General features: G+C 42.1%; 1 protein-coding gene across 1 annotated transcript in view; it reads left to right on the forward strand.

The window, feature by feature from the left end:
* Window positions 1–4,529, forward strand: part of RNF182 (ring finger protein 182) — a 266,068-nt gene extending 261,539 nt beyond the window's left edge. Inside the window, exon 3 of the mRNA XM_044065207.1 lies at window positions 2,130–4,529. Within this exon, the coding sequence (XP_043921142.1) occupies window positions 2,303–3,049 (747 nt within the window). The 5' untranslated portion in view covers window positions 2,130–2,302 and the 3' untranslated portion in view covers window positions 3,050–4,529. The remainder of the gene's footprint in view (window positions 1–2,129) is intronic.
* Window positions 4,530–26,284: the final 21,755 nt, after the last annotated feature.

Below are 26,284 nucleotides of genomic sequence, written 5' to 3' on the forward strand. Positions count from 1 at the left end.
ACAGTGGCATTGACAAAAAGGCAGGAGTCAGAGCTGGATGTGGCAGAGTTAAAAATGTTAAGATTTGCACTCGGTGTGACTAGGATGTTATAGGATTAGGAATCAGTATATTAGAGGGTCAGCTCATGTTGGACAGTTTGGAGACAAAGCAAGAGAGACGAGATTGCGTTGGTTTGGACATGTGCTGAGGAGGGATGATAGGTATAGTGGGAAAAAGATGCTAAGGATGGAGCTGCCAGGTAAGAGGAAAAGAGGAAGACCTAAGATAAGGTTTATGGACATGGTGAGAGAGGACATGCAGGCAGTTGGTGTGACAGAGCAAGATGCAGAGGATAGGAAGAAATGGAAAGAGATGATCCACTGTGGTGACCCCTAACGGGAAAAGCCGAAAGATGATGATAATGAGTTTCTGAAAGGAATTGGTTTAGTAATGTGCAGTACTGTGTCATCTATGTACGTTAGCCTTTTGTGACTAGTAGTCCAGCATTTTCTGAGCCTGAGAACTGTGTTTTGTATTAGTACTGCAGTCAAGTCTAAGATGGATCATGTACTTACTTCTCAACACACCTTAGTGAGCCCACAGGTTTCTGAAACTGCTTTCTGCAAATGACTTGTTTCTTACTGTTTTTTATGGTGTTGTATCTCAATTAAGCATGTTTTATTGTGTTCATATATCTGTGTTTACACACACACACACACACACACACACACACACACACGCACGCACGCACGCACGCACACACACACATACACACACACACACGCACACACACACACAACAGTGGATCAATGGGTGTATTGTCATCTTCTGTAATGTTAGTTTTAAACTCAGCATTATCCAATTTGGGGATTACTTGGAAGGGTGAACAGGAAGTATATGTTTTCTTTGCTGAGTAATCCTGTTTTTCTGTCTCTGTTCACATTCTTACCTGTTCATAGTTGTTGCAGTAGTTAGCAAACTACCACTGTGTCTCACAAGACCCAGTGAATACTGATGGCTGTATATATAAGCTATGCATAATTTCATACCTCTCAACCTCTTAGTGTAAGAAATCTTGAGAAAGTCTAAAATAATGGTGGGACAAAGGCCCAAAAATATGGACAGATTTTAAATATAGCTTTTATAAACTTAAACATTTTCTTAGAATAATAGAATTTGTGTTATCAGGCATTTCTCAAAAGGCATGAAGTCTGAAATTCAAATGTATATCATTATTTAATGACTTTAATACACAGTTATTTGCCAGAAAACCACACATTTTACAAGGAATGGACCAAAAATATGAGGCCAAAATCTGGACATTCTGCAAAAATCTGAACAGTTGAGAGGTATGCAAAAATGTTATTTTCATTTTTCAAGCATCATTGCATAGTTATATCCAAATTGTGAAATGAAAGTCAGTTCACACATGTGTTGTCAAAACTCATGCTGCTGATAAACCATTACCAAAAAACAGAATATACCAACATATTTAATTTTGGAGAGTAATACCCGCACCACACACACACACACACACACACACACACACACAGATCAGCAAATTCATAAAAATACTTTTGTATGATCTTAAGAAATATAGCACATAAGGAATGAAAAGTACTAAGTAGCAGTTCTCATCTACTTGAAATGCATTAATTTACAAAGTGCAGGCAGTTCATTTCTAAAGCCCAGATGCTATTAAAGGAAATATTTTATTAATATGGTATTGTTAATAAATGACACTGAATTTTAGGCTTTCGGACAATGATTATAAACACAGCTCTGAATTTGCTTATCCTGGTTTGATCATTAGCTGGTGATAATAAGAAATGAGAATAAATGAATATGCCACTTTGCGCATTTCATTGTAAAGCAATGAACGACTGAAGCAGTAAGGATTAAATAAGATTCATTCTAATAATGAGAACTGCCCAGTGCTAGCAAACACTCTGGCCCTGCTTAAGCCATGAATGTGAAGCATATTCAGATAAACACAATGCATTTTAAAAGGGCAGTACTCTGCATATCATTGTGACAGACTAGAAGAATCTATCACCTGACACATACAATTTGCTTTGCTCATGACATCAGGTTGTGAGCTGAGAAAACATTGCTTCATGTGTACTAATTTCTCTTTATTTTTCTGTAGGACGTCTGAAAATTTTTCTGTCATATTTGAGCAAGTAATGTAGCATTATTAAGATGAAGGAAGACTTCAGCAACATAACCAAGATGGATGATATGCTATTTTGACAGCAAGTTTGGAAAATTGCCAGAAATGTATGCTTTCTTTTAAATGGTATCCCCATTACTGTAGGAGCAATGACTGGTCAGTCATCAGATGAAAATGGGGAGTCCCCATGCCTTACCTCTGATGAGTTGGAATGCAAGATATGCTATAATCGTTATAACCTAAGGCAGAGGACGCCAAAGGTGCTGGAATGTTGTCATCGTGTCTGTGCCAAGTGCCTCTATAAGATCATAGATTATGGGGACTCACCACAGAGTGTCATCATTTGCCCTTTCTGCAGATTTGAAACCTGCTTGCCAGACAATGAGGTCAGCAGTCTTCCAGATGACAACAATATTATTGCAGCCCTTGCCTCAATTGGTAAGGGCAGGAAAAACTTTCTAGAAAACCCCACAGAACTACTGTTAACTCCTAAAAGGCTAGCAACTTTGGAGACGCCTTCCCACAATTCTTCAAACTGCTTGGTCATAACGATTATGGAGGTACAAAGAGAGAGAGTACAATCGCCTAGCTTAGCTGCACCCATTGTGGAATTTTACAGACCATCCAGCTTTGACTCAATTACTCCAGTGTCACAACAATGGACTGTCTGGAACTGTACTGCCCTGCTCTGCCAGACATGGGCCAGAGCAGTGGTTTGGTTTCTTGGTCTTCTGTATTTCAGTTCTTTACCATTAGGGATCTACCTGCTTGTATCAAAGAAGATCACCTTAGGAGTTATATTTATCAGCTTGGTCCCATCCAGTCTTCTCATCCTTATGGTGTATGGTTTTTGTCAGTGTATATGTCATGAATTCATGGAATGCATGTCGCCCTGACAGAATGCAGTGCAAGACCCAACAGATGCAAAGAATAGCACATAGTATAGTAAGCTGCAGTCACAACTGCATTTTCCATTTCTGTCTGATATTTAGGTCTTAGTAAGTTACACTTTTCTCAATTTGGTCTTAAATTTTCTCTGGGTGTTCCTGTTTGTTTCTGTTTCACATCTTCAGACATTACTTTTATCTATTTAGAAAGCAAAATACTGTTTTAACTATATCCAGGCATGCAACAAGAAATGCTGGCATAATTTGTTAAAGCTTTCAACAAAGACAGTTAATAAAATAAAAGTCTCTTTCTAATGTTATAGAATGCTTTGAGATAATTTACCTCATTTGCTATGTATTTTTTTAGGTTTTCAAATATTTATCTTATTCATTTATATTCATTTTATTTGTATAGTGCTCAGCTAAGTCCTCGTTTATTATGTATTCTTCAGCTTTTTCATATTTATTAATATCTATTTCTATTTATTTATTTATCGGTACAGTACTCATTTGATATGCAGTTTAATAACAATGAAGTTGATTATCCAAATCAGCATCACATCTTTCTTTCACTATGAGAAAGGACAACATAGAAAATGAAGAATGAGGCATGGCAGACCACCCTGTGATGCATGTATTTCTCAGTTCTGAATTTTTATGACATAAATATATCAATTTGTTGTGGGTGTAGTCTCAAATTTAAACCCAAATGCAGTGCTTCACAGTAAGAATGATTCTGCACATAAATGGGATGTGTCTCTACAATTCATCTGGTCAGGCTTTTTTTTTTATTTTATGGATCAATAGAGAAACAACAACTTCCATCCATCTGATGCAAGAAGGCATATGGCTTAAAAGCATCATCAGAGTTTTCACAAGTCAAAACAGACATGTTATTCATGTAACACCTATTGAAATGTTTTTTCTTTTTTGTATGGGGGGAGTTAAGAAACTCTTTATATGCAAGGTTCTGTTTACATACTTGTACTCGTTTGCTAAAATGATAACACAGCCTTTCAGTGAGCTGCTGACAAACATTTGCAGTTAGTATCAATATGCAAGAAAGTATATAAATAATATTCAAATTTCACAAAAAAGCTTGTTGAATAAAGTATAAATCATACCAGTGAATGTTACATCAGCAGTTATATTTTTAATGAGAGGATTTCATGTATTACTTTTTAACAAGTCTTTATACAGAACTTAGCATTTGGAGGAACACAGTTATAGAGTCCTGGGGAAGAAGCAGGCGATATATTGTTAGAGTGTTCCACAATGACATTTTATCATCTCAGTAATGTAGGTTCAGACAAGTTATGGAAGTCTAAATTTTGTAAAGCACAACAATGCTTTAGCTGTTTATCTAAATGTAGTCTCATTTTGTAATGATAGCATTTGTCTGGAAATCTAGAATGGTATAAGGTCTTTGAAGCTGAAATACAGAATGCATAGTGGTTCATTTAACAGCACATGAAAAATAAAAGCAGTAAAGCAGATGTGTGGATCTTGTACTAATGTGTTTCCTTTGTAAAGAAGTAAACTGAATTAAATTGCTTGTGTGATTTCTTAAATCAATAGCTTAAAATTCCTTTTAACTATTAATATTTGTTGACCAGGAAGCTCTAAGCCCAGTTTCAGCAGAAGCCTACAGAGAACACCTGCACAAGAAATATAGAAAGTTTAGCAACGAAAAGTAATCAAGAGTTTGATTTGGATAGAAATAGATCTATTATATTCCTATTTTCCAGAGAAACACAATGACCACATACTTTTAAAGATTTTTCAGTAACATAGGTTCATAGGTTCATAGAAGGTTACTAGGCTAACAGCCCTAGAGCCCTTACAAGTCTAGCCATATTTGTCCCAAGTTGCCCCAGTTGTCTGTGGTTAGGTGAGTGAAGTTCACAGCAGTAAGGGTCTTTGGTAGTTAATAATGAGTTCCTCTGTCCAGGATGGACATGAGCACCACCCCAGGAGTGAATTTCCGGTCACCCATCAATTGATCGAGGTTGTGTTTGAAGAGGGTCAGGGAGAAACTCTGTTTCACGTGAATTAGAAGCTTGTTCCAGAGAAGTGACCATCTCTGGGAGATGTATCTATCTCTCCAGCATGACTTGTTCATGTCAGTGGCTAGGTTAAGATCCCTGGAGCAAGTCACCCTCATGCAGTTTGATTTACAAATGTATAGCATTTCCATCAGGGCTATATCAGAGACTTGCCCTGTAAGCCTCACCCCTTAGCAACCTGTAGGAGACAGAATGCAGTAACAAGGCTTTCAGTCTTCCCATGTATGACTTGTCTCTCCAGTTGTTGCAGTTGTCTGGTGAGGTACATGCAAAAGAGAGCATTGTACTCAATTAATGGTCTGATGAGGGCCAAGTATAATGGAATTATAGCTCCCTTAAATCTAGATGTGATGCCTTCACTTATAAGATGTGCCACATAGAAGGATGTCCTTACTACTCTGGATACATAATAGTCAAAGTTCAGGTTGCTATCAACCTGAGTACCCAGATCATATACCACTGGATTTACACTTTACACTTAAGGGGGTGCTGTCTATAACGTAATTAGCAGAGATTCAGCATTCCCAAAGGGAATAATAATGCATTTTTTGCATTTAGCTTTAATCCATGACTTTGGCACCAATCATTTGTCTGTGTTAACCTTGTCTGCAGTATATTAACATCACTGGGGGACTCAATGATTGCTCCCAATTTGCAATCATCAGAGAACTTGGTCATCCACAGGCTGTCCAAGTTTGCCTGGAATTTTGAGAAATAAATTCCAAACAGTAAGGGCTCAGCACAGAACCCTGTGGTATGCCACTGGTGACTGGTCTTTTTCTAGAGGTAAAGTCAAACACTTTGACAGTATGTGTCCTGTAGGTGAGCCAGCTGGCTACCTATCTGGTAATGTAGGGGTTAATTCCCATTTGGGAAAGTTTCTCTATAATACCTGAGTGTGGGATTGAGTCAAATGCCTTGGTTAGTTCAAGGTAGGTGGTATGCACTCTCTTTCCCTTATCCAGCACCTTGGTGACTTTCTCAAAGCGAACCATGTTTAACAGGCATGCTCTACCTTTAACAAATCCAAACTGGGTTACGTCCAAAGTTTGGATCCTATGTACCTAATTACAGTATAAGATGTATTCTAGCAAATATGGTGAATACATATAAGTTACATATGTACAAATGCACCTCATCCATTGCAAGGAACTTCCAGAGGAAATAAGTCACAAGTAAAGAGGGCAAACTCAGAAATAAAGGGTACCAGTTATAAAGGTTGCAAACCATAGAAGGAGTTAGATTAAATAATAATTTCAGTAAAATGAAATAACACCTTTGGGACAGTTAGGGTTTAGTTTACGTTGACTGTAGATGGTAACTGAGGCTCTAAATCACTGTTTTAAGTTTATTAGCTAGATGGGATGTCATGAGTTAGTTGACAATTTAGATGTAACATAGCAAACTATGGAGTCTGCAAAACACTTAAGAGCTAATGGAGATGTGGCAATCTAAGATTTAACTGACCAGAGCTATTGCGCAAATCTAAGATAATGTAGTGACTTAAGTGATATGCAGTGGTGTCTCTAAAAATTAAAGGATAACTTCACACTACACCATAGTTAATCTCCATATAATATTACCAACATGTTAATTAATACCAAAAAACCATTACATACCTTTTAAGTTAATTTCTTCACTTCATTATTTTCTTAGACACAGATCATGAACTTCCTACATTTTTTGGTTGTTCAGATCTCAAGTTGTTCCAGAACAAAATCTGTCTCATCCTATGTGACCTAAACTAGCCATATTATTGTTCTTAAGTCTAAGTACTTGTCACCACTCACAGTTTAACATCTTCAGATTATGCCTTACTGAGGTCTGTCTGGTAAGTGTACACATTTGCAGCTAAAGTGAAACTCTTTTCCAAAAAGTTAGTTTTTGGATAAATTATTATGTGAAAACCAGTGGTAAGTTAGTTACACTGTAACACCACATAAAAATGTTAACTTCTCTCTTTCTTGACCAATGAAGTGTTTTTTTTTTTTCATAAAGACAGTCTGAGAATACAATTAAATAAAATGAATACTCAGTCAAGCCTTGTCATCTATTTGAAGTGACAACTTTTTACCAAAGCTGAACAGCGGGGCTGTTGCACTATGGACAAGTTTGATACTTCAGGAATAATATGGATAAGGTCTTACAATTGTTTAAGGACTATATGTTCATCTGACCCTTTTCACCTACAACCCAGGCTCATAGGTAAGCACAATACAAAATGATACAGTATGATACATGAAGTACATAAAACAAGGGTATTGCATACCTAGAGTAGATATGGTCATAAATGACATGGCTACAGTGAAAGAATTGCTGGTAAAGTGTTTTTCATTCAGCAAAGCATCAGAGCACAAAAATAACAATTTAGAAGAATAGTGACATCATTAATAATTACTCTATATTATAATGAGCACTTTTATAAATTTAAAATCTTTCCAGTAATTCATATGAGAAGGGAAAATTAAATAAGTTGTCCTTGAATGTGAGTGTATCACAAATATATCTATCTAGAGTCCAAAAAACACTTGCAGGAATATTTTTCCTGCAAGTGGTTCTTGAGTTTGGATTTAAATACCTTGTTTTTTATGTGTCCTGATTTCTCAGGGTATATGTTTCCAAGTGGCAGGGCAGAGTTTGCAGAAGACTTTCTTTTCAACAGTTTTCTTAAACTGTGGTCTAGCTAGAAGAGAGTTATCATCAGGGGTAGTTCTTAGGCTATACTTAGACTCCCTCACTAACAGAGTACTTTTTAGGAGTGGCCAGTAACCCAAGTTGATCAATTTGAATGCAAGTATACTCAGTGCCAGGCAGTCATCAACATTTGTGTAAGAGATCATGGTGAAATTTGTTGTCACCCAGCAGCACAAACCTCGAGATTTTGTTTTCTGCTAGCTGGAGCTTTTAAGTATTAGTGCTTAATTGGAGGCACAATAGTGGAAGGGAAAATTCAAATGCTGACATTAGAATATTTATGGACACTCTTTGGTGAGCAATATTGAAGAACAAGTTTGAGATACTGTAACAGTTTTAGTTGGACAAGTATTAAGTTAATAGTTACTTCTGTTTGTGTGGAAAATAAGAAGGGTGGATCTAGAAGAACTCCAAGGTATTTTTGTTCAGTGACAATAGGGTTGGTAGTATTAGAATTGCCTTGTAGAGAAATAGGTGGGAATGTTTTCAGTTTTTGTGTGGTACCAAAGAGCATTATGCTAGATTTACAGGTATTAATGATTACTCTGTGAAGTATTCTGGATAAAAGTCATGATTGAGGAAGATGAGGGATGTGAGTGGTGATCCAGAGTAATAAGACTGGAAGACAAGCAGAAAGTAGTCATGGACACTGGCTGGGTGATACTCAGTGACCAAAGGCATGTCTTTGTTGCTCTAAAGAAACACTGGGGAGAGGTGCAATTCAACTATGGGGATATTAAATTATATTAATATATTTACAAGTTTGTTGTTTCTAAAAAGACAGTGGGAAAAGATTGAAATAAACAATAAGATTGTTAAATTAAATTACTATATTTAGAAGTAATTTTTTTTCTCTGCCAGAAAAGACTTTGAGAGTTGATTGAGGAGGATAGTGAGTGGCACTGTGGGAGCAGGATATTCTGGATAATGAATGGTACTGTGGGAGCGTGATACTCTGGATAATGAGTGGCACTGTTGAAGCAGGATACTCTGGATAGTGAGTGGCATTGTGGGAGCGTGATACTCTGGATAGTAAGTGGCACTGCGAGAGTGGGATATTCTGGATAGTGAGTATATCTGTGGAAGCGGGATACTCTGGATAGTGAGTGGCATTGTGAGAGTGGGATGCTCTAGATAGTGAGTGGAACTGTGGGAGCAGGATACTCTGGATAGTGAGTGGCACTGCGAGAGTGGGATATTCTGGATAGTGATTATATCTGTGGGAGCGGGATACTCTGGATAGTGAGTGGCATTGTGAGAGTGGGATGCTCTAGATAGTGAGTGGAACTGTGGGAGCAGGATACTCTGGAGAATGAGTGGTGCTGTGGGAGTGGAATAGTCTACATTTCCTTGTAGTTACGTGGGAACTTTTTCACAGAACTTATTATTGCAGTTTGTAAAACTATCTTGACATTAATACTATTGCTAGATTCATATTGTTTTATGGAGCATTATATTTGAATAGGATGTGTAAGCTGTTTATATGTTGCTCGGCAAAAAGTTATTTTTTTTGTAATTTGTTAAATGGTGGCTGTGCTCATTTTAGGTAACTTCTTACATAATGGCATACCACTCAGCCTTTTAGCACGTGAAATGTGGACAAAGCCTAAAGAAAATGGAGGACAATGGGTAAAAAATAGGGACATATTTTAAATAGTGTTCTTATAAACTTAGCAAGTTGCTGGAATAACAGGATTTATGTTAGCATGCATTTTCTAAACAATACGAAGTCTGAAACTCAAATGTATCAGCCCTCGGTGTTTTGCCAGAAAACCACAATTTTTTGAAGAACAGACCATGAATATGAGTCAGAAATTTGGACATTCTGCGAAAATCTGGCCAGTTGAGAAGTATGCATGATGACTGTCCTGTTCCTTTAATCTTGCTCTCTCTCTCTCTCTCTCTCTCTCTCTCTGTCTTTCTTTTAAAGTACAAAATCAGCATGATCAACTAATCAATATGTTTGACTGATGTGTAAGGGAGGATGACAATGACTGAGAAGGGGGACAGTGACAATAAAACGGACCAAGAAACCAATGGTGCATGAGAACATAATGTGGTAGGGATAATAGGAGTATTTCTCCATTGATGGAAGAAGTAAGGATCTATGTTATGGGGAGTATGGAAGTGGATGGCTAGGGTCAACAGAGAAAGAAAGTGGCAGGGCCTAATTTACCATTCTCTTTTACCCATTTTTGTTGGTAAGATTAAGGGTAGCCAGTCAAAGGCTGTGAGGCAAAAGATGCCACCATGGTCAATTTGAGAGTAGGGTAGAGATTTGGGGAAAAACAAATAGGGACTAGACAGGAGTAAACAGTTATGAGTGAGGAAAGATATCAAGATATAATCAGAGGAAGATATTAGACTTACGTTTTGTGAAGCATGGCAGATAGTGGGATGGTTTGCAGGATAGCCCTACCTAAGAGAGCAGTGGGCATCACTCTATAGGCACAGAAGGTTGGAGGGCAATTAATGTTTGGGATGTGAAATGCATGGGTGTTAATAATCCTACTAAAAGGGAGATGGTTTTGGTAGAATTGATGAGAAAATGGATGGATATAGTGCTGTTGAAGACAATCAGAGGAGGAATGAAGTGTGGAAACTGGAGCAGAAGTGGTTTCAATGGCTTTAGATTAACTGTGCAAAAAGGGGAAGAAGGGCAGGGAGTTCGGTGATTAAAAGTTTAATGTGTTATGGATGATAGGAATAAAATAGTGATAGTGTGGTGAACTCAAGAGAGAAAGGGGTGCTTTGGGCTTCATATTATGGTTCAAATGAGGATAGAAAGGAAGTGTTAAAGCAAGCAAGCAAGCAAGCAAGAGAGATAGTAGATTAGATAGGACTTTAGCAGATAGGGAGACAATCAGGGAGGCAGTGGAGGTTAGGGTGACTGCAAGGGTACTGTCAGTACATGCTATGATGTAGATCAAATGGCAGTGGGAGGAGGAGAAGGCGATAAAAGGGTGTAGGTGATACCTGGACTATCAGTGGGAGCTGGGATATATTAGGTGGATGCAGGAAATGAGTCAGGAGACATTTATAGAATTCAACAGAGGATGAAATTGCTGGATAGGAATAGGATGGCATAAAAACAGTGGGGAGATAGAGACAGACTGATGATGCAAAGAAGACTGATGAAGTGAGGAAAGTGGGAACTTGAGAGAAATGGAAAGGAAATTAGGAGAATGGTCTGAGGAAGTTACAGGAGTGGAGGGCTGAGCTGCAGGTGGAATGCACACTATGAAAAGGAGATCAGAGAGCTGTAAGAGTCAATATCAGAGGTGGAGATTATGCGGAGAAATACATAGTAGATGATGGAGGAATGTGCTTTTAATTTACTTTGATGGAAGCAAAAAGATGAGAATAAAAAGAGCTTTGGTGGCTGGGTAAAAAAGCCAGAGATGGTACACTAAAGTTAGGAGACTAGGGAGAATTCTTATATTTTTGTGAGGATTTTTAGAAGGAAGCATTGGGATAGGGACTTGAGCAGTTCTTGTAATGGAGGGGGTTAAAAGAGGGTAGTTAGACTTGAATAAAATCTGAAGTCAAGAAATGTAGAAACTAAGTTAAATGGATTTGGGTTAAGAGTAAAGGTGTTCAGAGAATAAGGAACTTGGAGTTAAAAAGGAAGGGCCAGCAAGGGAAAATGAGAGTTAATGGAATAAGGAGTGTGGTCTTCTGATAAAAAGGATGGAGAGCTCCTCATCTGGACTCTATTAATTTGGGGTAGTGGTGAGGTAAGCCTGCCACCTTTTGGGTGCCTAAAAGAGTTGGTTTTAAGAAGGATAATAAGACTGGTAAACCATTTCCTTTTCCCAACTCCTCATTTACAGTCAGGAGCAGAGGAGGGTATGTAAAAAGTATTGGTGCAGCTGACAAGATTTATAATTTCTCTGACATAGTTTGTATAAATTAGGGATAACGTGTAACTTATGAAATTAGAATTAGTAGATGTTGCATGTTGGTATAGTTTTGGACATTACAGATGCATTTATCACTGCTGGTTAAATAACAACACAAATCATATGCCCTTTTTATGGAAGTGACTATGAAACGAATAATGCACTGCATTCCACATTTGGGAAACAACACCAAAGATAAGAGGGTACACCAGCTAATGGGGCAAAAATCAGGGAAAGAGCAAAGATACATGCACAGAATATGGTAACAAGCATAAATCTTAGTACTTTCACATGTACGAATACTGAAAAGTAACAAGTGCGATGCATCCAACATATTTCTCAGTTTTCTCATAGCGTTTCATATTCTAGAATTTTAACTCAAACATTCAAAAATATTGCTGTTTACAGATCTCAGGCTAAAAAAAAATAATATATATATATATATATATATATATATATATATATATATATATATATATATATATATATTCTTATAGTATAAATAAATTAGTCTGTTTATGAGCTAGTTCATTTTATCAGTCTATTGGACACTTTCTTAAAATAGAATGACATGCCAAACACAATCATATTTAGATGCTAGACAGTAATGCCACAGTACTTTTGCAAGTCTGTATAGAACAAACACTGAAGAACAAGTTCTGGTTTGTAAAAGCTAATGGGCAAGATTCACGAAGGCTTGCATGGAGTCTAAGAGTAGTGTAAGGCTCCATGCAGCCCTCGCGATCTAGGAACAGCCCAAAATTCCGTGTAAGAGACCAGCTAAAACGACTCTTACACGGAGTGGGCGTGGATATGCTAATCACCTCACTTGCAGCCAAAAGGCATGCAAATGAGGTAGATTAGCGATCCACGAAGCCCAAACCAGCCCGTGTAAGAGCCGTTTTAGCTGCAGAAATGACGTTTCTGCAAAAAACACAATGGAGCCATGTCAGCTCCAAATAAATGGTGCATATGTGTCAGGCAGCATGCCAATGGCCAAATATGTGGCCACTGGCAAGGTACCCCGATGCAAATATGAGAAATAAATAATTTTTTTTTCGGTGATCGCCGATGTTTAAACGCAGCGCAGCCCCGCGCAAACGGGCTGCGCTATATAAAACATAAAAATGAAGGTTATAAACCCACAAATATGGGTTTTATGCAATACATGGATTTACAATGCAGGGACCAGCAGTCTAAAAGCAACATGGCCACTGTTTAGTGGTTGCTAAGGGGGGAAGCTGAGTCTAAGACATGTAACTAAGCATTAGTAGGGAATCTGATGTAAATGAGTGTTAGGATACTGAATCCCACTGTCACATAGCAAATGAGCACATTCTGAGTAGTGTAGGAGTTACATAAGGGGGAGGAACAGAGTAGGCGATAGGTGACATCACAGGGGGGAATGGCAGAAAGAAATGCAGTTCATTGGAGGTCAGTGTTACATGACAAATGTCAGACACATATCATGGAAAAAGGAGTGCCACAAGATAAGCATGGGAAAGTCAAGAAATGGAAGGTGTACACTGTTGCTTACACCAAAGTTTCTTGCTGGGCGTGCATATGCACATGTGCACGCCATGAGGCGTGAGTAGGGCAGTGTGCGCACGTGTAAGGCAGACTGAGCATGTGGGTGCCTGTTGGCAGACTTGTAAGACTGTTTGCGCTGGTGTGCGCACGTTTTAACCCGAATAAGAAGATTCTAAACCGTGTAAGCCTGTGTGCACGCGTGTAAGCCACTGTGAGCGTGTTTCTGCTGGTATGCGCGTTGCTCCTCCCTGAGGAAACAGAGAGGAAAAAGGAAGCAACAGAATTAGTAGGAAGCTAGCAGGGAATACTGCTGGAGCTAGCAGGTGAAAACAATTAGAAGCAGGCAATTACACAGGCAGAATAGTAGCCCAGCCAAGCACTTAAAACTCTGCAAACAGCAGTGCAGGATGTTTCTCTCAAGAGACACTGCAAGACAGGAGTAAGCTATTAGAAGTGAAAACTGAAAAAGCTGAACTTACAGCAGAAATGCTAGGGGCTGCCATAGCTGTCATAAGGAGACATAGGCAACTTGCTGAGGGTGGTGACAATGCAAATGGTGCCAGACAACCCACAGTGAGGAGACGGAGAAGAGTGTACAGGCCCAGGGTCACCTACCACGGGTTACATGAGCTGGAGATAGTAGAGCGCTATAGAGTGGACAGAGACCTCCTGCAGCAAATTGTCGAGCTGTGCAGGCCACGCATCACACACAGAACCAACAGAGGGGAACCCATCCCAGTGGAAACCAAGGTATGTGTTGGCCTAAGAATACTAGCAACAGGTACCTTCCAAAGACCAACTGGTGATATGATGGGGATATCACAGGCATCAGCCTCCAGGGTACTGCACCAGTTCCTGGATGCCATGTCAGCACATGTCGGTGATCATGTATATTTCCCCAATGCCCATGAGGTATTGGCCAGCAATATGCGTCTCTTCCAGCAAATAGCGGAATACCCTGAGGTAGTGGGTGCAATAGACTGCACGCACATATGCATCAAAGCACCAGCTGGTGAGCGGGGTAGGGCCTACATAAACTGCAAGGGCTTCCCCTCCATCAACTGCCAGGTCGTGTGTGATGCCCAGGGCATAATAATGAATGTGTGTGCTGGCTGCCCTGGGAGCTACCATGATTCCCATATCTGGCATTTGACGCAGCTGTACCAGACATTTGTCAATGGGGACATCCCACATGGACACCTAGTGGGGGATGCAGATTATGCACTGGAGCCATGGCTGATGACATCCATCAGAAACGCACACACACCTGAACAGGAATGCCATAATGAGGCACACACACAAACACGTAATGTAATAGAGCGTGTGTTTGGGCTGCTCAAGTCACGGTTCCGGTGTCTGGACACATCTGGTGGAGCCTTGCAGTACTCACCAACTACATGTACCCAAATTGTCATGGTATGTGCTATACTACATAATATGATCTTGCGAAAATGGTTGCAGCAGGACCAGCATAGGGCCGGGCCAAACAGCCCCCCCACCATTGCCAAGGCCATCACAGGCAGAGCGTGACTCGGAGGAGGAACAAACTGAGCCTGCCCCAGTAGGCAGAAGAAGGCATGCCCAGTATGCCCTGGCCTTGGCAAAGAGGCAACGCATAGCACATACACTGGCTCAGTAGGAACCCTGGGAATGATACCCCTCTCTGACTCACTCATATAATAACAGGGATGCCTAAAATGACATAACCTGCTCTCAAACATGTACAGGGAGTGTAGTATGTGCATCCAACAGAGGCAGCCCTGCAGCACCACCTGAGGCATGAATGCCATGTGTTAAGCAATGTAACACCGTGTAGTATATGCAAACTTGATGACCCTAACATCCTACCCTCACCAAGCATCATGCCACAATATGACGATGAGATGATCAATTGCAATAATTGGCTGAAGTATTGCTGTTAGTCAAAGGGGATCCTATGTGTGCCAGCCTGGGATGACATGCTGAGCATGACATGATGCTCCACCTGCTAGGGGTGGCGTGCACCTATCAGCCCTGGCCATATGGATACTGGCAAAGGCTGTTGTTACCCACAGCATGCCTTGAATAGGTAAGGCTCAAAACACAAACTCACCTCCATAGGTATCACAAGGGATAAGAACCTAGATGTAATGCTACCCAATGCCAGAAGTCTAAACAGCAAGATGCATGCAGTCTAAACTCCCCCAGTATGGAGAATGTTGATATCTGTCCTGTAACAGAAAACTGGGTGAAGGCTCACAACAGCACCCTAACACTACCAGGTTACACCTCATACTGTGCTGTACAGCCTCAAAACATTGAACAAGCTACAAAAGGAGGGTGGCTAGCAATAATTGTCAAGGATAACCACACCCCCATGTTGGTACCACAACAAGAAGCAGCATGGACTAGCCATGGTCAAGTAACAGTGGCTAAAACTGCCTCCCAGTTTATAGCCTGCTACAGACTACCATCCTAACACCAGGAACTGCACTTGGCCTATGTTGGAATACATGAATATATCAAGCCCTCCAAGCCACATTATATTGGGTGACTGAAAATACCCAAACATAGACTGGGAGCATTATTCTAGCTCCAACACTGTAGGACAAAAGTGCCTAGAATCCATAAACCAAAATGCCCAGGAACAACGTACCACTCCCACAAGAGGGGTAAGCATACTGGATGTGATAATCAGCAACATGGGTACTGGATGGCAAGATGAGAAGTGTATCCCTCACTGGTAAGACCAGACCATAGAGTAATCACACCGGATATACACATCCTGACCACAGTCCCTGGCCAGAAAACCACAGTGAAAAACATGTGTAAAGCAAAAGTTGCACTCCTCCAAACTGATGTGGAATCCATTAAAGGCCCTCTACAGGTGCAAAATATGGGCCACACCTCAGAACCTGTTATACAGGCATTCCATGAACACTACCAGGAATGCATGGATTATGCAATCCCAAATATAACCAAGACACAATGCCATACACACAGGCATCTGGCATGGTGGACTCCAGCCATTACCAAACCATGCAAGAGAATGAGGAAGCTACTACATGATAGAGCAAACATAAAAAGGGAAGTAATCACTGATCAGTAGTATGGCAATAAAATATGTCCACTCATACAATTCACTAAGGCCAGCTACAACAAGTTGAATCTGTGAATCTTGAGGCAATGTTACACCTGCCCCATGTACACAGACAACCCTCACCTCCCCCAAGAAATACAAATATATGTGAGAGATGCAACCATTTATCCAAACCGGAGGCTGAGCTCTCTCAACTCAGTACTGTCAAAACTAGACAGGAGGAGAAGGTAACCACACACACCACAAACCCAGTCTCACATAGACCTATCACAACTGCAAACCAAAGACATAAACACAGAAAAACATTCCCAGAGGACCTGATTACAAACACACCACATCAACAGAGGCCTCCAAAGCAGACACCCAAGCAACCACTACCTCCAAACATAGCACATGCAACACATAGTACACAAAGCTGGTGTGCCAAACAGTCACAGGCCAGAAGGAGAAACAATATGCCTGATACAGTTGTAATAGGTGACTCCATAGTCAGACACACTGCTGTCCCACTCACCAGACTGAACAAGGGAAAGGGTACAGTAAGCTGCCTGTAGGCTGCTACAATACGCCACATAACACAAGTACGCAGGTCACCCCAAAGCAAGTAGAAATATGATGCAGTCATTGTCCATGCTGGTGTGAATGACCTGAGATGTACCTCCCCAGACTGCATGAAAAGAGACATAGATGAGCTCTCCGATTATGTAGTCCAGGCCGGTATGACACTGACCATGTGCAGCATCCTACCCTCACCAAGAATTATGCCACAGTACAAACACAGAATGATCAGCTTTAACAAGTGGCACAATTACTGGTGTCATTCCAAGGGGATCCAATGTCTGTCTGCTTGGGATGTCATGCTTGACAAGCCACACTGCTGTGCCAGGGATGGCTTGCACCTGTTACCCCTGGGCATCTGGATATTGGATAAGGCTCTTGCCACCTCCATAGAGCCTTTCGTAGGCAAGGCTGAAAAGACTAACCCACCTCCCTAGAAAACATAAGTGGAAAGAAACATAAGGGTAATGCTGCCCAATGCCAGACGTGCAAACCTCAACATGCATGCTCCCGAGGCCCTCCCCAGTATGGAGAACATCGATGTCCGTGCAGTGACAGAAACCTGCAGCAAGGCTCCTGACAGCACACCAGCACTACCAGGTTATACCTCATATCATGCATTATGGCCCCAAAACCTGGACCAAAACATAAAAGGAGGGGGAGGATCCATATTCAGCACAGACACCCACACGTCCAGGTAACTGACAATGCACGAAGCATCGGAGATCACCCATGTGCAACTAACCATAGGCAAAACTGCTGTACAGTCTGTAGCATGCTACAGACTACACTCTCACACACAGGAACCCCACTCAGCCGTCCTGAAGACACTGGACAGTATGAATGTCTTACCAAATACCAAACAAGGTACTCACAAATTACCACATAGGTGGTAATCCATTATGTATGGAAGGAGTAATCAGGGACCTAGGGACACAAGTGGACAGTAACCTGTCATGTGACACTCACATTACCAATGTGGCTAGGAAGACTGTCTATATTGGGCACCGTATCATGAAAGGATTCACATCTACGTCAACAGAGGTCATTGTGCCCCTATACTGTTCTCTTATCAGAACCATAATCTAGTACAATGTCTCATTTGGTATGTACCTTACCCGACACCTGCAGCAGTTAGAAAGATCTCAAAAGTACCTCACCAAGAGGATAAAGGGTCTCAAATATTTGTCATATGCTGCCTGGCTGTAGACACCCCAGCTGTATGCAGTCACATACTGCCTATGCAGAGGCGTTGCATGCCTGTTGTACAAGGCCATGTCCAACACAGGAGTAATGGTCATGCTCCACCCCAGAAAACCCAATTCCATCGGAGCTGTGAGAGTGAGAGATGTCAACCTCAACACATAATGAAATAGGATGTGCTGGAGGGACAGATACATAACCCAGAGGCTCCCTACACCCTGGAACGGAATCCCACTCCATGTTAGGCAGAGCCCCTCACTGACTCTCTTCAACAGGAATCTTGCCAAGTGGATGGATGATCGTAGATGCACACTGGGGGTCTTCACTGTGTCACATCCAGACAGAGGCACAGTAAAGTAAATCATAAATGGCCATAATATTCACATAGCAAGGGGTGGTGAAAGCCACACACACTCTGGCTAGGCTTAGAAATGCCCTAGGGTGGATAGCCTAGTATGAACCTATGAACATATGAAGATACAAATTGTACAGGACACTAAGGATAATCACAAGGCTTTCTTAACTGATGGTAGGAACCTTGTTGGGAATTCACAGATATGCTCTGAATCACTCAAATATTACAAACAACATACCAAACACACACACATATTGCCAACATCCAACCTGACAGGTGCAGTGCAACCCCCCCCCCAAAATGCAAAATATCTATCCCAGAAGAGTGCTGGCCCCCTGACATTGCAGATGCTGAGGTAACAGCCAGCATCTACAAAGCAAAACACACAGCATCAATGGTATGAGATGGTGTCCTGGGCTGAGTCCAACATGGACTCCAAGAAGAATGGAATGCCAAATAACACTACTGCTCAATGTCAGCCTTACCACAGGATATGTACACAAAGAGCAGTGTACAACAACAGTGGTCCTTCTCCACAAAGGTGTTGCCTGAATGGATACTGCAAACTACCACCCCAGAATGCTGACAAGCTTGGTCTGCAAAGCTATGGAAAGGATCAGAATGTACCTCAGACATAAAGATATTGGGCACCTACTGACACTGGACCCTACCCAGTGTGGCTTTCTTAAGTGCAGATCCTGCCCCTTAATCATGTTTGACTCATTTGAAACAGTCATTAAGGTCATTGATGAGGGGAATGTGGTCCACACAGCCTAGCTGGACCTTGCAAAAGGCTTCCATACAATAGCCCACATGTTCATTATAGATAAGCTCACCAGCTTAAATATAAACCCCTATGTCAGTAGAGGGGTTGCAAACCAGACCAAGGACAGAACTGACATGGTCAGAAATGCTGCAGCCATGTCAGACTACAAACCAGATACAACTGGCATCCCACAAGGCTCGGTCCTGGGACCTCCCTTGTTTGGTATATATGTCCCATAGGTACAGGCCAACATGGAAGGACTGTGTCTGAACAAGTTTGCAGAGGACTACAAACTGGCCACCATATCTGACCCTCCAGCTGACACAAGCATCCCACAAAAGGGCCACATAGAAACAGACAACTGGTGCCATAGCCATGTCAGCAAGCTAATTGCAGAAAAGTGTATAGTCAACCCCTGTGGATATACAGTAAGTGCCCACCAATTACCACATAGGTGTTAACCCATTAAGTACTTAAGATGTAATAAGAGACCTGGGGACACAAGTTGATAGATATCTTGCATTGGACAAGCATGTGGCTGTAGTGGTTACAGAAACATACCATATACCCACCTAATCATGAAGGTAGTGAGATCTAGATCAGGGGAGGTCATTGTGGCTCTGCAGTCATCCTTCATCAGCATCACAATTGACTACAATGGCCCCTGTGGGATGTACCTCAGCAGACACCTCCATCAACTGGAAAGACCCCAAAAGTACCTCACCAGGAGTATCAAAGAGCTTGAACAGATGCCATGTGTTGCCTGATTAAACAAACTGCAGCTCCACACACTTCCATACTGCCTGCCCAGAGGCAAGCTGTGCCTGATGTATAAAGCCATGTCCAAGCTGGAATCAATGCACATGCTGCACCTTGTACAATCTGAATGGCAGTGAGCTATGCACATGAGAGACCTGAACCCCAGCACTGACATACATAGGGCAAGCTGTACTGAATGATCCATAACACAGAAGCCACCCCCACTCTTGAGTAAACTCCCAGTACAGGTTAGCCAGAGAGTCACCCATCAACTCTCCTCAAGAGGAATCTTGATGAGTGGATGGGAGATGGTAGGTTTACCCTGGGTATCACTGTTATGTCACAGGTAGACGGAGGCACAGTATACTAACCATGACATATGTCATGGCAAACTCCAGTTACAATGTGTGTCAAAGGACAAACACACTCTCTGACTAGCATTAGAAATGGCCTAGGGCACATCGCTAGTGTTTGCCAATGTCCACCTATGTTGTGGAATACACTACCAATGTTGGACAAGCCTGGTTTAAGTAGTCCATATCTGAACATAATGCAACATGGTCATATGTGCACAACTGGCCCCTAAACAGTCTGTTGTGCTCACTATGAAAATTTAAAGCAGTGATAGGACTAAAGGCCAGGATACTGTCCACCACAGTGAAAGTACTGAACCAGTACACTATATGGTACTACAGTGTTAGGTCAGTATGAAAGGATGTTGACAACTGTATGCAAAGTATCCCATGCAAACCCTGCAGGCACAGTATAATCCCTGTTTTGTTCAGACACGAAGCAGTTGGCCAGTAAGTACACAACATGACACCCAACACACAACCATAAACGTGAAATATTGTTGAAGTTCACACTCATCCACATATGTGGTGGACTGCAGAGTTCAACATATGGAAAGCTCACACTGGGCATGCTCGCACACTTTGATAAATGAGACATATGTCAGACAACATGCCATGGAAAGGCTGAACTGGGCATGCTCACACACTTAGGCCATATCTCAGTTTAGCAGTTGGCCACACATATCTGGTATATGTACGTGTCAATCCCGGAACCAACCACATTGCAGCAATCTGCCAAGTGCACACAGTTAAATGACTACAGAGACATAAGTGATATAGTGGCTCTCCCTCATATTCAAACATCTTCCACAGATACACAAGTTGTTCATAGAAACAGGGAATGCTATGGCAATAAAGACCTGCAAACAGCCTATCAGCAACAAATATTGTGCATCTGACAATTAAACATATGGGTGTAGAGGTCAATACTAGGCTGTTTGCCCTAGGGAATGAAAGCTTAGCCAGAGTGTGCTTGGCATCTGCATCCCCAGTACAGTAGGCTACTGTACCACTGTAAAGTAGGTCACATAAGGCACCGTTTGAGGCTAGTGTGCTGTGCCTCCATCAAGCAAGGACACAGTGGAGATCCCAGGGGTTGAATTTGCTATGCCACATCCATGTTGTTGGTGTGTGCTGGAAGAGGGTTGGTGATGACCTCTAACAGTAAGTGGGCATCAATAACAGACTGAGGGGAACCTTATCTGCAGTGTCTGGACAATTTCACTGTCAACACGTTGTCGTGATGATTATGAGGGATTGAAGTGTCATACCAGTACTGTTCAGAGATGTCCTCCCTCTGTGGGCTACTGCTCTGCAATGTATTAGCTCACTCCGTCTGTTGGACAGCTCATATATGGCTGGTGTACACCTGACAGGGTGTCCTGTTGTGGAGGAATCATGGGTATATTTGGGATAGCATGATCAATGCAAACCTTCCACATGCTCATAGAATGCAATTGTCAAGGATTATGCAGAGTGGCCTGTATACTCCCCCAGCATGGGTCCTTTGAAGTCTTCCACCCCAGTCTTCACAAGTGCAAAGTCTGCTTTTGATAAATACACTTTGTTTGCAGTGACAACCTTGCCTGGGGGTGGGGATGGGATATGGATGTCCAGGGAAAGATGGGTATGGTCAGATATCAACAATGGTGGTCTACCTCTGGTGTGGAACAGTGAGTACCCATGTTGCAGATGGTCAGGTGCAATATGTATTCCCCCTTGTGGCTGTGGTGAGTGGTCCTGCCATAGCACATGGACTCACAAATTGTAGTGGCTGTAGGGTAATATTGTAGAGGCCTGAGTAGTTCCCACACACAATATACCTGTACCTGACATTAACAACTGGAATGGTGTATGTGAACACCTTCATATCTTGGCACTGTTCCCAGGGAAGCAAAGTGTGTGTCCTGGATGTGGGAGGGGTGGTCTGAACTGGTTGTGTTGTGTGTTACAGGTCCTGTGGTCACAAAGCATGGTATAAAACATAACCTGCCAGTGCTGATGTGCATATCTGACTCTGAAGTAGGTGGCTGCAAATGCATACATATGCTATCCCCCACCTGACAGGTAGTAATAGATGTACATACCTCTGTATAAATAATGATGTCAGCACCCTATAAATACTGCAGGTGCAAAACAGATGCCCAGTAATTCGGATAGTGTGCTCTGCTAATGCAGCTCCCTCAAGTGTCATAATATAGTTAGGTTGGGGTTTAAATCCTACAAATGCTCAGTGTGTGTGGAGAGGGATTAGTGTGTGTGCAATTCTGTGTGAAAGCAATGTCCCTTTTGGCAACTAGGAGAACACACTACAGGATGCACATTCCCCTTTCTAAACACTGATGATGTCAGCACCCTATAAGTACAGCAGGAGAAAAGAAACCTCCCAGTAATGCGAATAGCGTGCTCTGCTAATGCGTCCATCTCGAGTGTCATGACATACTTAGGTAGGGGTTTGAATCCTGCAAATGCTCAGTGTGTGTGGAGGGGGATAAGTGTGTGTACAATTCTGTATGAAAGAAATGTCACTTTTGGCAACTAGGAGAACACACTACAGGATGCACATTCCCCTTTCTAAACACTGATGATGTCAGCACCCTATAAGTAAAGCAGGAGAAAAAAAATCTCCCAGTAATGTGAATAGCGTGCTCTGCTAATGCGTCTGTCTTGAGTGTCATAGCATAGTTAGATAGGGGTTTGAATCCTGCAAATGCTCAGTGTGTGTGTTTGGGTGAGGGGGTTAGTGTGTGTGCAATTCTGTGTGAGAGAAATGTCCCTTTTGGCAACTAGGAGAACACACTACAGGATGCACATTCCTCTTTCTAAACACTGATGATGTCAGCACCCTATAAGTATAGCAGGAGAAGAGAAACCTCCCAGTAATGTGAATAGTGTTCTCCGCTAATGCGTCTGTCTTGCGTGTCATAATATAGTTAGGTAGGGGTTTGAATCCTTTACATGGTAAGTGTATGTATTTGGGTGAGGGGGGTTAATGTGTGTGCAATTCTGTGTGAGAGAAATGTCCCTTTTGGCAACTGGGAGAACACACTACAGGATGCACATTCCCCTTTCTAAACACCGATGATGTCAGCACCCTATAAGTACAGCAGGAGAAAGCAAACCTCCAAGTAATGCGAATAGCGCGCTCTGCTAATGTGTCTGTCTTGCGTGTCATAACATAGTTAGGTAGGAGTTTGAATCCTGCAAATAGTAAGTGTGTGTGTTTGGATGAGGGGGGTTAGTGTGTGTGCAATTTTGTGTGAGGGAAATGTCCCTTTTGGCAACTAGGAGAACACACTACAGGATGCACATTCCCCTTTCTAAACACCGATGATGTCAGCACCCTATAAGTACAGCAGGAGAAGGGAAACCTCTCTGTAATGCGAATAGCGCACTCTGCTAATGCGTCCATCTTGAGTTTCATAACATAGTTGGGTAGGGCTTTGAATCCTGCAAGTGTGTGTATATGTGTGATAGAATTGACCCTTTTGGCAACCAGTACAACACACCAGCTGCTGCATATTCCAATCTCTACACAGAGATGATGTCAGTACCCTACAAGTACAGCAGAAGGGGGCAAATCTCCCAGTAATGCAAATAGTACACTCTGCTACTGCGTCTCTCACTACTGTCATAGCACAGTTAGTTATGGCTTTGAATTCCACACATGCCATGTGTGTTTTTGTCACACAGAATGCCCATGTGTGTGGGTTGTTGTTCACAATAATGCATGACATCGATTAAACCAGTAATGGCAATGGACACAGATGATGTATGTGTGTGCCAAATACACATATGTACATGTGACCTTCAATAGTTCCCATGTCTGACGCCTGCCACATGTGAATACATGGTATTTGCACTGGATAACATTATGACTGTGGTCTTCTGTGTGGGTGCTGCATGTGGTATGTGTATATACAGTGTGAGTTGTATATGGTATCATCCTAGCAGCGAGGGATACACATCTGGTCTGGGGCATATAGTCTACATGTTGTTGATGAACAGGTGCTGCATGTTTTCACCTGTTGTGGGAGTGGTAACAAGTTGTTCCATAGCAATGCAGTGACTACATGCTAGGAACCTTTCAGCTAGGGTGTTGTAGCTACAGTAATTCATCAGCATTCAGTAATACTTCAGCATTCTTGGTGAGGGTATGATGTCAACCAAGGTCAGGGTCATACCAGCCTGTGCCACATGCTCAGAGAGCCCTTCTATGTTCCCTATCATGTAGTCCAGGGAGGGACATCACAGGTCAGCCATCGTGGCATGGACAATGACTGAGTCATATGTGTCCATGCCTCTGACTGACCTGTATGCTTGTGTTATGTGGTGGACCATAGTGCCCCATGGGCATATCACTGTGACCTTCACCTCGTCCAGCCTGGTGAGCGGGACCTCACTGTACCGGACAATAAAGGTACCTAACACAACTGTAGCAGGTATGTTGTCTAGCCGTACAGGCTGTGACTGTTTGGCACACAGGATTTGTGTGCTATGTGTTGCACGTGCTGTGTTCCGGCTTAACGTATGCCTGTGTGCCAGCTGCAGAGGTGCCTGCTGCTCAGGCAGGATGTTATTCTGAGGCTCCACGAATGCCCCAGTGTGTTCATGTGTTTGGATTGCTGTCAGTGTAGGTCTACATCAGACTGGTATTGTAGTCACTGTAGTATTTCATGCCACCTGACAGGTTATGCCAGTACTGTGTTCAGAGAGCTTAGTCCCCAGTTTGGCTATGTGGTTGCATCTCATACATGTGTTGTACGTCCATGTGTAGGGGAGAGGGTTGACTGTGTACATGTGGCAGCTGTGACATTGCCACATGACTCACATATTCCACAACTGTACCATAGAGGTGACTGACAAGTGACCTTTGCACATGTTACCATAGTATTGTGATTGCCATGGTGATTAACAGCACATAGGGCCAATGGGGAACAAGGTACAGAAGGTGAGTATGTGAGGGTGTAGTGCCTGTGATTAGTTAGCACTGGCATATATGACTGCACACGTGGTCAAATGCCAGGAAAGTCATATGCAATGTGTCACAGGCAACGTACATGTGAACAGGACAAACAGTGACATTCTGTCAAGTGAGACATGGACATACATATAGTAAGCTATGCAGATGTCACTAGGAGTCCACAGAAGCTCTGTAAATCTGCATTGCAGGTGGGATCAGTGTTCCAGGGTAACTGTAAGCAAACATGCATGCAAACAAAGCTACAGTAAGCAGGGCTGCATGTAGTCCATTGTACAACAAACAAGCTGTACCACTTCCAGTAGGTCACAGTGCAAATATGCAGGCACTATACACATGTACATGGAAATACACAGGTCAGATGGCCAGGGTCCAGTCTCAGCGCACACAAGTGTACAGACCATGTACCGTCAGGATGTACAATAACCGGATGGAAACCCAGGTGCTCATACCTGCAGTAATACACATGTCAAATAACAGACACTGAGCCTTCACTCAGTGGTTCCATACTTAGTAGGATGTATGCTACCTGTCCTGCCACCACAGTATCCCTGACATTTATGGGGACTCTCCCTCCTGTGAAAGTTAGTTTTGTGTGTTGGGGCTGTCTAGCATGGTATGAGATGTGAGCTTGCAGTGCTAGGGTGCTCCTGTATGTCCTGTACCAGTCGTGTAGTACTGCACACATATCAACATCCACAAACATCCGCATTGCAGAGTCCAGTGTGGGCAACATGCCACTTGCAGTTTACATGTCCATCATTGCGTATCAATACTTTCATTACCTTATCCCTGTGCTACCTATGTATGTGGCCTTCTGTTGACATCCTTACCACCAGTATGCAAACATGTGCAGATGATACACTATGGTACTTACCATGGGTGTAGAAAACAGTACAAGACAATCATACCCTTACTGCATCAGGCATGCTGGGATATACCCACAATTATATCAGCACACAGTACTGTTAACAACATGATACTATTACTACATGCCT

The sequence above is a fragment of the Protopterus annectens genome, chromosome 3.part0 (genome assembly GCF_019279795.1).
Source record: "Protopterus annectens isolate FY-2018-M chromosome 3.part0, PAN1.0, whole genome shotgun sequence".
Taxonomy (NCBI): Eukaryota; Metazoa; Chordata; order Ceratodontiformes; family Protopteridae; genus Protopterus; species Protopterus annectens.